This window comes from Lepidochelys kempii, chromosome 1, assembly GCF_965140285.1.
Source record: "Lepidochelys kempii isolate rLepKem1 chromosome 1, rLepKem1.hap1, whole genome shotgun sequence".
Lineage (NCBI taxonomy): Eukaryota > Metazoa > Chordata > Testudines > Cheloniidae > Lepidochelys > Lepidochelys kempii.
Window position 1 is genome coordinate 240,489,577 of NC_136380.1, and position 12,692 is coordinate 240,502,268.

General features: G+C 49.1%; 1 protein-coding gene across 1 annotated transcript in view; it reads right to left on the reverse strand.

Annotated features, from left to right (window-relative positions):
- Positions 1 to 791: 791 nt before the first annotated feature.
- The window catches only part of USP18 (ubiquitin specific peptidase 18), a 28,064-nt gene continuing 16,163 nt past the window's right edge, over positions 792 to 12,692 (reverse strand). The window contains exons 7-12 of the mRNA XM_073319626.2: positions 11,847 to 11,993; positions 9,878 to 9,973; positions 8,883 to 9,053; positions 7,592 to 7,723; positions 3,283 to 3,332; positions 792 to 2,765 (exon numbers count right to left, since the gene is read on the reverse strand). Coding sequence (XP_073175727.1) covers positions 2,717 to 2,765; positions 3,283 to 3,332; positions 7,592 to 7,723; positions 8,883 to 9,053; positions 9,878 to 9,973; positions 11,847 to 11,993 — 645 coding nt within the window. The 3' untranslated portion in view covers positions 792 to 2,716. The remainder of the gene's footprint in view (positions 2,766 to 3,282; positions 3,333 to 7,591; positions 7,724 to 8,882; positions 9,054 to 9,877; positions 9,974 to 11,846; positions 11,994 to 12,692) is intronic.

A 12,692-nucleotide genomic window follows, 5' to 3' on the forward strand; every position in this document is an offset into this window, starting at 1 on the left:
TTCTTAGCCTATGCATCATAATATGGCCTTTCAATATATAATAACACAATATATTTGCAGTCCAGTAACACAAAATACTAAATCTGTGCATCCACAGTGATGGACAGCGGCACTGGCTTTGCGTTGCATTATGTACCCCATAGTACCTCCAAGTGCTCAGCATGAGAATGTAAAGAAAACCTTACTGCTGTGGGGAAAATACTGAATTTCTAAACTTCTGCCCAGTTTCAATTGCACCATTAACATGGCTTTGTGGGTAATTGCCCTCCACACACAAAAAATACTGGGCCTCATTCTCCATTTACTCACAGCAGTGTAAGAAAGGGGTAACTCCATTGAAGCCAAATGAGTTGTGCTGGTGTGAAAATCATGTAAGTGAAAGGAATTGGGCCCAGTATCTTAACATTCTAATTCCACAGTGAATTGACCACAGCTGTGTGTGTTCCATACACATATGAAACTGGTGGTGGTAAATTGGGGGGGAGTTAACAGCAGAGTTTTGTTAAGTGATCTAGATATATCCCCAAATACCAGGCCATGGAAGGAAATAAGGGCAGCTCAGTTGCTCTGGGAGTGGAGAAGAGACTCCTTGATTGAGGTGGAAGTGTGTCTCGGGGCAGGTGGCCAGAAGCGAAGAAATGGTTGTCAGTGAGAGGCGGGGGTGGGGTGTAAAGGAAGCTGGGGAGAAGGGCAAACTTTTAGTTAAACCAGGCCCAAGTTACGCTTGACCTGCCTCTGATTCATAGTCCATCACAGCAGAGAATACCCTTTAACAGAATCCAAGCAGTAAGTTGTCAACTGTTATTAACATTAGTATATTACTATAATATTAATATAATACAAGTTTCAAATAAAATGCAGTAGAACCGAATAGATTACACCATTGTATGGGCAAGTACCTGCTAATTAACTATAATCAGTCTCTCAGTTACACTCTCACTCTTTCACCTGCCCTTTCCCCGTCCTGAAAGCCCATTTAAAATATACATAAGAAAAAAAAATCTATGACTTATGGGCATGATCTTGGGAATTTCATCATGATAACAATCAAGACAGAACACACACAGCTTGTGTCGCTATTCAGTCAGCACTACACTTATTCTTATCAGATATGACGTGAACGCCAGTGCAGATATTCCAGGATGATCTAGTCTAGGTACAGAAAGCAGTCTCTGCAGCACTGCCCAATGTCACTGTCTCGTTCCCAGAACTAGCTGCACATGAGCACTGTAAAATGTGGTCCTAATCAAAAATGATATCTTTCTCTACCGATAAAATGTGAAAGCTCGTGTACCTGATGATGAGACTTTATAAATATGTGTACTTCTGATTTTTACTTGTCACTGATGTCCAATCCGCTTCCTTCCTAATTCCCAAGTCCTCCCTCCAACTGCATGACGCTGACATTGGAGCCAATGTGCAAGCTGAACCAAGGGCACAAGAAGGTCACGAATATGTGGCATAGTATAAAGATTTTTTCTGCTGATTAAGATGATTTTCATCTTCTTCATAGACCCACTCCCTCTTGTGCAGCCTAGAAAGCAGGAGGAAGCGTGGTTGAGAGCAGTCTGCAGAGCACAGTCATGGGCAGCAGCAGGCATGAGTGAGAATGACAATTTCTGTGCAGCAGCCACCAGAAAAAGACAATGGCAATTGGTGGGGGCCGGCAGAGGCAACGCTTTGGGGGGGGCAGCACACAGCCCCCCCATATTTCTTGGACCCTCTCTCACTGGGACACCCAGCAGCAAGAGGCAGTCGCTCCCCCTGGCTGTGTGTCTGTGCAGTGTGGAAAGGGAGGATGCATCAGGGCATCTGGCTGAGCTCTCCCCTTCCCACCCACACACACCTGCCCCGCTACATGGGGCTGCTTCTCCTTCCCTGCTGCTGGAGACCCAGTGCTTCCCGCTGCCTGCTTTGCAGACCACCCACTGAGGTGAGTCAGGGGGGCATATTCAAGATCAGGAAGAGGAGCTGCGACATGGTGGTGATGTGGTGCTCAGCGCCAGGCAGCTAAGATGGAGCTCCCTCCAGCCCGAGAACCTCAGAGGAGAGTGGGAAAGAGGGAGCAGACCCTGCTGCTGCTTCAATGCATCAGCAACAGCAGCTTGCTGCTGCTGGGGGTGCACTGAAGCAGCAGCAGCCTCCAAGGTGCATATCAACGGGAAGACGATTTGGGGGTGTCATTATTTCCCCCACCCCCAACAAAAAGTGACCGATAATTCTCCAACTTCTTGTTAAGTGAGGTGATCCAGCCCTAACCACCATCCCACCCTAGCGCCACCCACCCTGATGGCGCATGGGGGACTGTGCATCCCAACTCCGTTGCTCCTTTTGTTGGTCTTGATTTGAACACTTACTAAATTGATTGAGGATTGTTCAGGCAGGGAGGGGTGCCTGCAAGTTCTGTGGGCAGCACAGGGCAGAGAGCAGGAGGAGGAAGGTGGTTGCTCTTCTCTGTTGTCTACATACATATCAAGTTCCAGGAGGTGGAGGCAGAGGCAACACGGGGGCGGTCTCGTGCCCCCACAGAACCTTCCCACTCCCCCATACACACACTATACACAGTGATGTGTCGCCGCTGAGCTGAGTTCAGGTCTCCCACTCTGCCGTACTGATGGATTTGTAGATATTCTTCTTGGAGCATGGCTGTCAGATTCCATAAATAGGATGGGGCCTGCGTAGAGCCCCCAAGTCCCTGAAGCAGGCCTGGATGAGGCTACTGGGGATTCTTTCTCATGTACACCAGGAGATATGCAGTTTCACCCCTAGCAGAAGAAAAGAGCAAAACAAATGTGTGCATGAGGCAGGCTGTAGTTAGACACACTCCCCAAAGTTAGCTTTTTTTCAGTTGTCCTACCACAGGGTCAGGTGACCTCATCCTTCCTTTTGGACTCCAGATAGCACTGTAATTGTGACAGAGTAAAGGTGCTATATTGGCAGCATGGATTCTTTCTACCTTTCACTCTCTGATGATTTATCAGTGCAGAGGGAGGAGCGAGAGAGACCCTGACTATAACACCCTTAAGTGTTTAGCACCTCGCTCTCTTTAGAGACTGGGAGGCAATGGGGGGTGAACAATGAAAGATCACTTTTGCTCACACACTTGTGACTGTACAGTATTGCTACAGCCAGGTAATAGTGTATTACCACGGCCATGTGAGAAGTTGTCTCCTTCCCCCAAGTTTATTCCAGACAAACACAATTGAAATTATTTTCGTACCACCACTAACCCCATTCCTTACCCCAGAGCACCATCAGATAAATGAAAATACACCCCCTTACCAGTGGAAATGTGAGTTTCCATAGGTACATTTGACATCATCCCACGATACCTGCAGTGAATCAAACATGAGAGTGCTGGTAAGAACTCTTTTGAGTGGTGGTTAGACACAGTATAGACTCTCAGACTTTAAGGTCAGACAGGACCATTGTGATCATCTAGACTGACCTCCTGCAGAGTTAGGGTTAGAGGTCACAGAATCTCACCCTCCCACTCCTATAATAGACCCATAACCAGTGATGAGCTGCCAAAATCTTAACAACCGGTTCCCTATAAAAAGTTCTCATTTACGGGATGTGCCCCAGTATGTATTTTTTGTACCAACAGGGTTACCGTACGTCTGTATCTTCCCGGGAGGAATTTTTAAATTTTAAAAATTCCTCCCGGACGCTGATTTAAGAACCAAAAAGCCTGACCTGCCCGGGAAAATACAGATGTATGCCTAAAGTTCTTTTTTAAAAAGATAGGCCTGAATGAGAAATGAGCTCCCTTTCACGTGTGGGTCCCCGCCACTCCCTGGGGGTGTGCTAGGGTGACCAGATGTCCCGATTTTATAGGGACAGTACTGATTTTGGGGTCTTTTTCTTATATAGGCTCCTATTACCCCCCACCCCCGGCCTGATTTTCCACACTTGCTGTCTGGTCACCCTAGGGTGTGCACATGTGTGGGTCCCAGCTGCTCCCTGCCCCCCTCATTGAAGCAGGTGTGCAGGGTTACTGCCCTGGGAACTGCAGGGCACCAGTGGACGTGGGGGCCAGCTGCAGACAGGGGCGTGAGGCAGGGCTAGCTGGAGGCAAGGGGGTGCAGGGCTGGCTGAGGGCAGGGCAGGGGGTGCGGAGCTGGCTGGAGACAGGAGGGGGTGGGGTTGGCTGGAGGCAAGGGGGTGTGGGGCTGGCTGGAGACAGGGCAGGATCTGAGTGGAGGTATGGGGCTGGCTGCAGGCAGGGCAGAGGGGTGCAGGGCTGGCTGGAGACAGGGGCTGGCTGCGGGCAGGGCAGAGGGTGCAGCAGAGGCTGGCTGCGGGCTGGGGTGGCTGGAGACAGGGGCTGGCTGAGGCTGGGCAGGGGGTGTGGCAGGGGCTGGCTGCGGGCAGGGTAGAGGGTGCAGGATTGGCTGGATACGGGGGCTGGCTGCAGGCAGGGCAGGGGGGTGCGTGCGGCAGGGGCTGGCTGCGGGCAGGGCATGGGGTGCGGCAGGGGCTGGTGCGGGCAGGGCAGGGGGTGCAGCAGGGGCTGGCTGCAGGCAAAGGGTGCGGGGGTGGCTGGAGACAGGGGCTAGCTGCGGGCAGGGCAGGGGGTGCAGCAGGGGCTGGCTGCAGGCAAAGGGTGCGGGGGTGGCTGGAGACAGGGGCCAGCTGCGGGAAGGGCAGGGGGTGCAGCAGGGGCTGGCTGCAGGCAGGAGGTGCGGGGGTGGCTGGAGACAAGGGCCGGCTGCGGGCAGGGCAGGGGGTGCGGCAGGGGCTGGCTGCAGGCAGGGGGTGCGGGGGTGGCTGGAGACAGGGGCTGGCTGCGGGCAGGGCAGGGGGTGCGGCAGGGGCTGGCTGCAGGCAGGGGGTGCAGGGGTGGCTGGAGATGGGGGCTGGCTGCAGGCAGGGGGTGCAGGGGTGACTGGAGGCAGGGCAGAGGGTGCAGGGGTGGCTGGAGACGGGCTGGCTGCGGGCAGGGCATGGGGTGCGGCAGGGGCTGGCAGCAGGCAGGGGGTGCGGGGGTGGCTGGAGACAGGGGCTGGCTGCGGGCAGGGCAGGGGGTGCGGCAGGGGCTGGCTGCAGGCAAGGGGTGCGGGGGTGGCTGGAGACAGGGGCCGGCTGCGGGAAGGGCAGGGGGTGCGGCAGGGGCTGGCTGCAGGCAGGGGGTGCAGGGGTGGCTGGAGGCAGGGCAGAGGGTGCAGGGGTGGCTGGAGACGGGCTGGCTGCGGGCAGGGCATGGGGTGCGGCAGGGGCTGGCAGCAGGCAGGGGGTGCGGGGGTGGCTGGAGACAGGGGCTGGCTGCGGGCAGGGCAGGGGGTGCGGCAGGGGCTGGCTGCAGGCAAGGGGTGCGGGGGTGGCTGGAGACAGGGGCCGGCTGCGGGAAGGGCAGGGGGTGCGGCAGGGGCTGGCTGCAGGCAGGGGGTGCAGGGGTGGCTGGAGATGGGGGCTGGCTGCAGGCAGGGGGTGCAGGGGTGGCTGGAGACGGGCTGGCTGTGGGCAGGGCAGGGGGTGCGGCAGGGGCTGGCTGCGGGCAGGATGGTGGGTACGCACGGGGAGAGCAACTGGACGCAGCCCAGGCCCAGCAGAGCAGCCGGGGACCCACCAGGCGGCATTGGGAGCCCCAGGGCCAGGGGAGCAGCAGCAGCGCCAGGGCTCATGCCCAGGGCCAGGAGGCAGCCCACATGGCTGCCACAGCGCAGCGCCCCCGGTGGCCGGAGGAGGAATTACATCACTTCCTGGCCGGAGCCCATCAAAGCCTAGCGCCCCCTGCAGGGAAGCGGGTTAACAACCAGTTCTAAAACTGCTTAAAAATTTAACAACCGGTTTGCACGAACCGGTGCGAACCGGCTCCAGCTCACTACTGCCCATAACCGCTGGCTGAGTTACTGACATCCTCAAATCATGATTTAAAGGTTTCAAGTTACAGAGAATCCATCATTTACTCTAATTCAAACCAGCCAGTGACCTGTGCCCCATGCTGCAGATGAAGGAGAAAAAAACCCCAGGGGCTCTGCCAATCTGATCTGGGGGGAAATTCCTTCCCAACCCCAAATATGGAGATCAGTCAGACCCTGAGCATGTGGGCAAGATCCAACAACCGGACACCTGGGAAAGAATACTCTGTAATAACTCGGAGCCCTCCCCATCTAGTGTCCCATCTCCAGCCATTGATTATATCTGTTACTGGCAGTGACGGATGGGCCACATGCTATTGTAGGCAGTCTCATCATACCATCTCCTCCATAAACTTATCAAACTCAGACTTGAAGCCAGTTAGGTTTTTTTGCCCCCACTGCTCCCCTTGGGAGGCTGCCCCAGAACTTCGTTTCTCTGATGGTTAGAAACCTTCACCTAATTTCAAGCCTAAACTTGTTGATGAACAATTTATATCCATTTATTCTTGTGTCAACCTTAGCTATTAACTTAAATAACTCCTCTCCCACCCTGGTGTTTATCCCTCTGATGTATTTATAAAGCCTTTGTTTGATTAGGTTAAACAAGCCAAGCTCCTTAAGTCTCTCTCATAAGGTAGGTCTTCCACTCCTCTAATCATCTTAGTAGCCGTTCATCTGTAGTACTGTGTGCAGTTCTGGTCTCCCATGTTTAAGAAAGATGAATTCAGACTGGAACAGATGCAAAGAAGTCTCACCAGTGCCTTGTATAATGGTAATAACACTTCCCTATCTCTACTGGAAATACCTCACCTAATGCTTCCTAGGACTGCATTAGCCTTTTTCACCATCACATCACATTGGTGGCTGGTGGTCATACAAAAAATGACCAGTACACCCAGGTCTTTCTCCTCCTCTGTCACTTCCAACTGACATGTCCCCAGCTTATAGCAAAAAATCTTATTGTTAGTCCCTAAGTACATTGCGCTTTGCACTACTAAGTTTCATCCCATTTCTACTACTCCAGTTTCAAGGCCATCCAAATCTTCTTGAATGATACTCCAGTCCTTCTCTGTATTGGCAATACCCCCCAACTTGGTGTCAGCTGCAAATTTAATTATTGATAATGATAACTGCACAGCAATTCTCCAGAAAGGTTCTACTCCTCCCCTTCCAATAATTGCAAGTCCACTAGTAAGCAGGGTGTACCCGATAATCTTCTGTGAAAGGCAGCTCCATTCTCTCGATCTACCCCTTTCCTAAAGGGTATATTGAATAACTGTATGAATGCTGGACGACTGTGTCTGTGAACTACACCTGAACATCTAAGGACTACACTGTCTGCAGAAATTGGCAGCCATTCTGTGTTCAGTTCAGTGCATGTTGTTAAAAGAAGAGAGTGTGGTGTGCTCTCTCAGGGAGTGCTCTCTCAGGGAGACCATTTTAGTTATTTCCTCTTTTTGTTCTCCTAATCTAAAATTAATGTCACTCAGACTGAAAGTATCTGTTTGCTCTTTGTGTAAGGAAAGCATGACACCTCTGGTGGCTTGGTTGGCATTAGATCACCCACAGACATATGTAACATAAGGGAATGGGATGGAGAAATGAGCTCAGCACCAGTCTAGCCACACACATCAATTTGAGTTAGAGGTGCTTTCTTTTGTGGACATAGCTAAAGATCAAAAGAATGCACAGCAGAGAAGACAGAAGAGTTGTGGGTCTGGTTTTCTCACCTGACAGACACTGGAATCATTGAAGCAGTACCATCTGCCTTCCGTGAGACTCCGAATGTAGGCACAGTAGTGACCAAAGCTGGCTAATCCCGAATGAGCAACAACACCAAAGAGATCATACTGCCAATCTGCCTAAAAAGAGCCACAAAGAGATACTGTCAATGCAGCGGAGACCAAATTCTGGCTGATGAGCAGAGACAAACACCCCTAACAGAAGTCCATTTCCTACAGGAGAAGGTGAAACATCCTCCCCAGTCGAGTGAAGCGACAGGACAATGATGGCCCTGTCTGGAAGATGAAGACCATTTTCTTCAGTTTAACGAGAATTCTTCCTAACTATTCAGTTCTCCTAAACAGGTGCCTGGATACCAAGGCGCTAAATGCTTCATAAATATCACCAATTGGATTAGATTTTCCTGTTGTTCTTATCGCTAAATCCTGGTTCCTCCACACAATGCGAAGAAACCGGTTGTGAGCAGGGAAGTTTCATGGAGACTAGGTGGTGGGGAGAAAGGAAAAGGTCCTTTCCAAACCAAAGTATGGAACAGCAACAAAACCAATCTGCATCCAGCACTGCAACCTCAAGGCCTTACTACTCCCTCATGACTTGAGGGGTGCAGGAAGTTTGACCAGCAGCTTCACATAGGCACATATCCACCAGCTATGTCCCTGTCCTGTTGAGATGAAACCCTCCTGCAGTGGCATAGATGGGATCCCTGCTAAACACATTTCCATGGCATGCACAATTGTGTCGATTGCTGTGAGTGGATGCCCCAAACCCTGGCCTCCCACACAGTGAAACACCAGCTCTGCTGCTCATTGAGGCTTCAATACCGAGAAAGTTGGGGGGTGGGATGCAGGCCAAGGCAGAATTTCTCTGTCAGACAAAATTGTGATTCAATAAGACATAAGGGGAGTGTGCCTTGATCTTTTCTGTAGCAAGCTGGAAACAAGGCAGTGCTGGGACAGTCATGCTACCTGGTCTCAGAAGAAGGAAGGTATAAGTTTTTGAGTCAGGTTAGCGTGGTAGATGGCCCTGGTAGCAACAGTCTTGGTTTGCTGGTTTAGCAGAGTCTAAGCACAAAAGTTGCATAGTGCCTGAAAGGGTTAAAATCACAGGATGTAGAACACCATTAGGTACAGCTAAAGCCCAGGGCATGACTCTATTAGAAAGATGGAGAACATTGAGGGTAATGTCTGTCTGACCTGCGAGTCTCTTCTTGTGAGAGCTGAGTGAATAGGAGAGAAGGAAATCTGCTTCCTCCAAGTACAACGGATGAGAATGTCTCACCTTCTCTTTGGCATCTGGGTGAAATTGCTCTTGTGTCAGGATCTGGTTGAAATCAAGGCTTTGTGGAAAAGGCAGAGAGTAGCTGATCTTCTGAGTCCAGGAAGATTTCCTGTAGCAGAAGCGCTTTAGGTGAAGAGTGAGGGTCTGTGGCAGACATGTTAGCCTCATGCCCTGCAAAGCAATAAACACTTGAACTGAAAACTAAAGAATCAAGAATGGATGAAGATGCTGAGATCAGTGTGAGTGTAATTAGGGTGAAAAGTGGTTAGTGAATCAATTCCCCCAACCTGTCACTTTAGAAGACCACAGTTCAGTTTCAGGCATATGTAAAAGGCACTTGTTCACATTTTATTCCTAGAACTGGAATAGCATGAAGAGCTGTAGGTCAGAAATACAAGCACAGTTGTTTGGGGGATCCTGGAATGCAGGTGCTAAACACACACACACACACACACACACAGGATAACGCATACATGTAATGGAGCCATGATCACCAAGTTTCCCATCTTTGGTGTGATTCAGAGGCTCAGCCTTAAGGTGTCCATTTTGTGCATTACTTCACACTCTGTCTACTATCCTTACCCTGAAGCATGTACTATACTGCTCCCTCTGCCTATTACACAAGGACACAGGAGGGGATGGAGGAGAGCACCTGTTAGAGGGATCACAGCAGGCACAAGCAGGCATGGGAGTTGCACGGTGGGATGCCGGCAAGAATAGTGGGGCTTTCCTACAAAATGCAGGATGGGTGAGAGATATGCTAATAGGGAATGTCCATGTTGGGCAATGGCCTGAAATGGAGACTTTGAGCAGTACTATCCTACCTTGGGTGGGTTGTACTCAGCTTGATAGGTCTTTCTCTTTCGTTTTGGCAACATTAATATAGCTGGTCTTGCCAATTGAGACTCACTGCACTGCTATATGTCTGCAGTGGCAGCACCTCGACCCTGATGGCAATTCCATGTGTAGGCAGAATTAGGGGAACAGTCACTTACCTGCAGACTTGGTGTTTTCCTTTCACACTGTTCACAGAGACACATGTTGTTGTCAGTCAGCTGCTCGGGCTGGAAAAAGCAGTGCAAGGAATCCTCCTAGAAACACAGTGAGGGATTCTAGCAGCCAAATAGAACTCCTCTGAGAAGTTACATTTCTATTTCTGCTTCATTTCAAAGGCTGCAATTTCAAGGCAAACCTTCAGAAGGTATTGTATTTCAAAGTGTCTAGCAAAGGAAAATAAATTGGTTTTGTTGCGGCTTTATTGTGAATAAAAGAGATCCAAAAAGACATGTTGGGCTGGTTTTAAAGTCTTTTTTCACCTTTGCTTCTTTTTCACATTAAAAGTTTAATTTTTGCCTCTCCAGTTTCCCTCTATTTGTCATATTGTTGTACTGTAGTTTAGGCTCCCTCTTAGGTTACAAGCTAACACAATTTTAAAGAGTTAAACTGTGTGTACACTATGTGTTAGGTGGTGTTTCAAGTCATGTTAGCCACATCAAGTAACCTTACTCCATTTTTAGAAAACATGTCTCCTAGTCTATACAGGCCCAGACAGAGCTCCAGTTATGTTTTCCGCTTAGTTCAAACCCCAACAACCTGATTTCATTTCCTTTTCCAGCACAGGAAAGCAGTAACTTAAGCAAAACATTGTTTGTTCTTACTGACGCCAACACATTAAGGAGTGTTCTGTTAGAAAGACTATGGATCAAGCACAATGGAATGTGCAACCCTACACCGAGAGCATGAAACTGCATTTGGGGACATTTTGGCCTACATTTTCAAAAATGATTAGTGCTTTTGGATGCCTTCATTGTTGTGGGCCCAGTTGGAGAAGGCTCAAAGGGGACTGATTTTTGGGAAGTGCTGAGCACTCATCCTCTGAAAATCAGGTGCCTTTAAGGTCTCTCAAGTTGGGTTCCCAGAAACTGAGGGGCATAAAATCACTAGTCACTTTTGAAAATCTTGGCCTTCTAAACCTTCCCCTTCGCCCCAGGGCTTGATCATGTTCCCATTTGAAGTCAGTGGCAAAATGCTCATAATCCCCACTTTACCTATTATACAGTGTTGGAGTCTTTAAAAAAGAAGTACGGGAACGCCCTTCTGGCATGCAGGAATTGCATTCTGGAGCATTCCGGCACAACTCAAGCCCTGCTACTAGCCCTCCTAGCCCACAAGTGGCTGTGCACACACACATGCATATTCTGATTCTGCTGGATCAGAACTCCTACCATAATTCCTGTTTTAAGAAACAAATCTTTGGATTGATCTCAACTTGTGTCCCCTCTTTCTTTGGTCCCTGAGCCAACTGCACTAGTTGGAGATAAGGAGAACTGTTGATTCAGGGAAAAGGTGTTGAAGTGCAACTGTAATTTACAACCTCTTTAAGATCCCTTAAATGTCCATTGCTACAGAAGTACAATGGGGCCTTAGTGTAAATGTGAATCAGGCCCTTTGAATCCAAATATCATTGAACACCATAGCATCTATCTAGCTAAACATGTATATGACCCCCGCGTCCCTGTAGTATCGGAGCATCACTAAACACAGTACTGCAGCATAAATAGTACCAGGCCTCTGTAGGTAAATGCAGTATTTCTGTGTTCAGCAATAGCTCATGTTATCTAGCTACCTTAGATATTTCTAAGGCATATATTATTGTGATATCTAAGCTCTGATAAGCACACAGAGCTTTTAAAGGAGGTGTTTTACCAAGAGAGGGGAAACCTAGCCAGGACACCAGAATTTTCCCCTAAGCTTTTCAGAAAGGAGCCTCAAGAGCTTAATCTTCCGCCTGTAAATCCACCTGGGATAAACAGAGTTTTACATCCATCTGAAAGACCAGTATCACTTGCACAGACACTGGCTACAGCCCCTCTGAGGAGAGGCACCTGAAGTGGATGCCTGGTGCCTTAGCGGAGTGGACTGTTCCTCCCCATTAAGTGCGGAGTTTTGAAGGGCTGAACGTACCAGTGTCTTCAGTCGCTGAGAATGGGCATTAAACATTGGGAGTGGGAGGGTTACCATGTTGCTGTCCCTCCTGGTTTCAAAGGAGCACTTCTGACAAACCAGATACTCCTGCACCCAGATAGTGTACAGCGTGGTCAACCTGTCAGCCTAAAGAGTAGAAAAGAACAAGAAATGGATATGAACAACACAGCTGATGCTCTTCCCTCTGCAGGTGTGACAGTGACTGTATTAGACACTTAATGCAGCGTCACTTCTTTAGGACTTGAAACCAGATCTTTCATCTGCCTAGACAGAGAGTACCTCACAGCATCTAAATGAGGACAATATAAATAAGTGGATCTCAACCAGGGGTACATGTACCCCTGGGGGTACTTAGGGGTCTTCCAAGGGGTATATGAAATCATCTAGATATTTGCTTAGTTTTACAACAGGCTACATAAAAAGCACTAGTGAAGTCAGTACAAACTAACATTTCATACAGACAATGACTTGGTTATACTGCTCTATATACTATACACTGAAATGTAAGTACAATATTTATATTCCAATTGATTTATTTTATAATTATATGGTAAAAAGGAGACAGTAAGCAATTTTTCAGTAATAGTATGCTGTGACACTTTTGTATTTTGTCTGATTTTGTAAGCAAGTAGTCTTGTCTTGTCTTACTGTACCCCTTTCTGGAGTCTGATTTGTCTTGCATACCCCCAAGTTTCACCTCACTTAAAAACTTGGGGGTACGCAAGACAAATCAGACTCCAGAAAGGGGTACAGTAGTCTGGAAAGGTTGAGAACCATTGATATAAACACCATGGGAGACTACATAATCAGGCTACAGTAGCAATA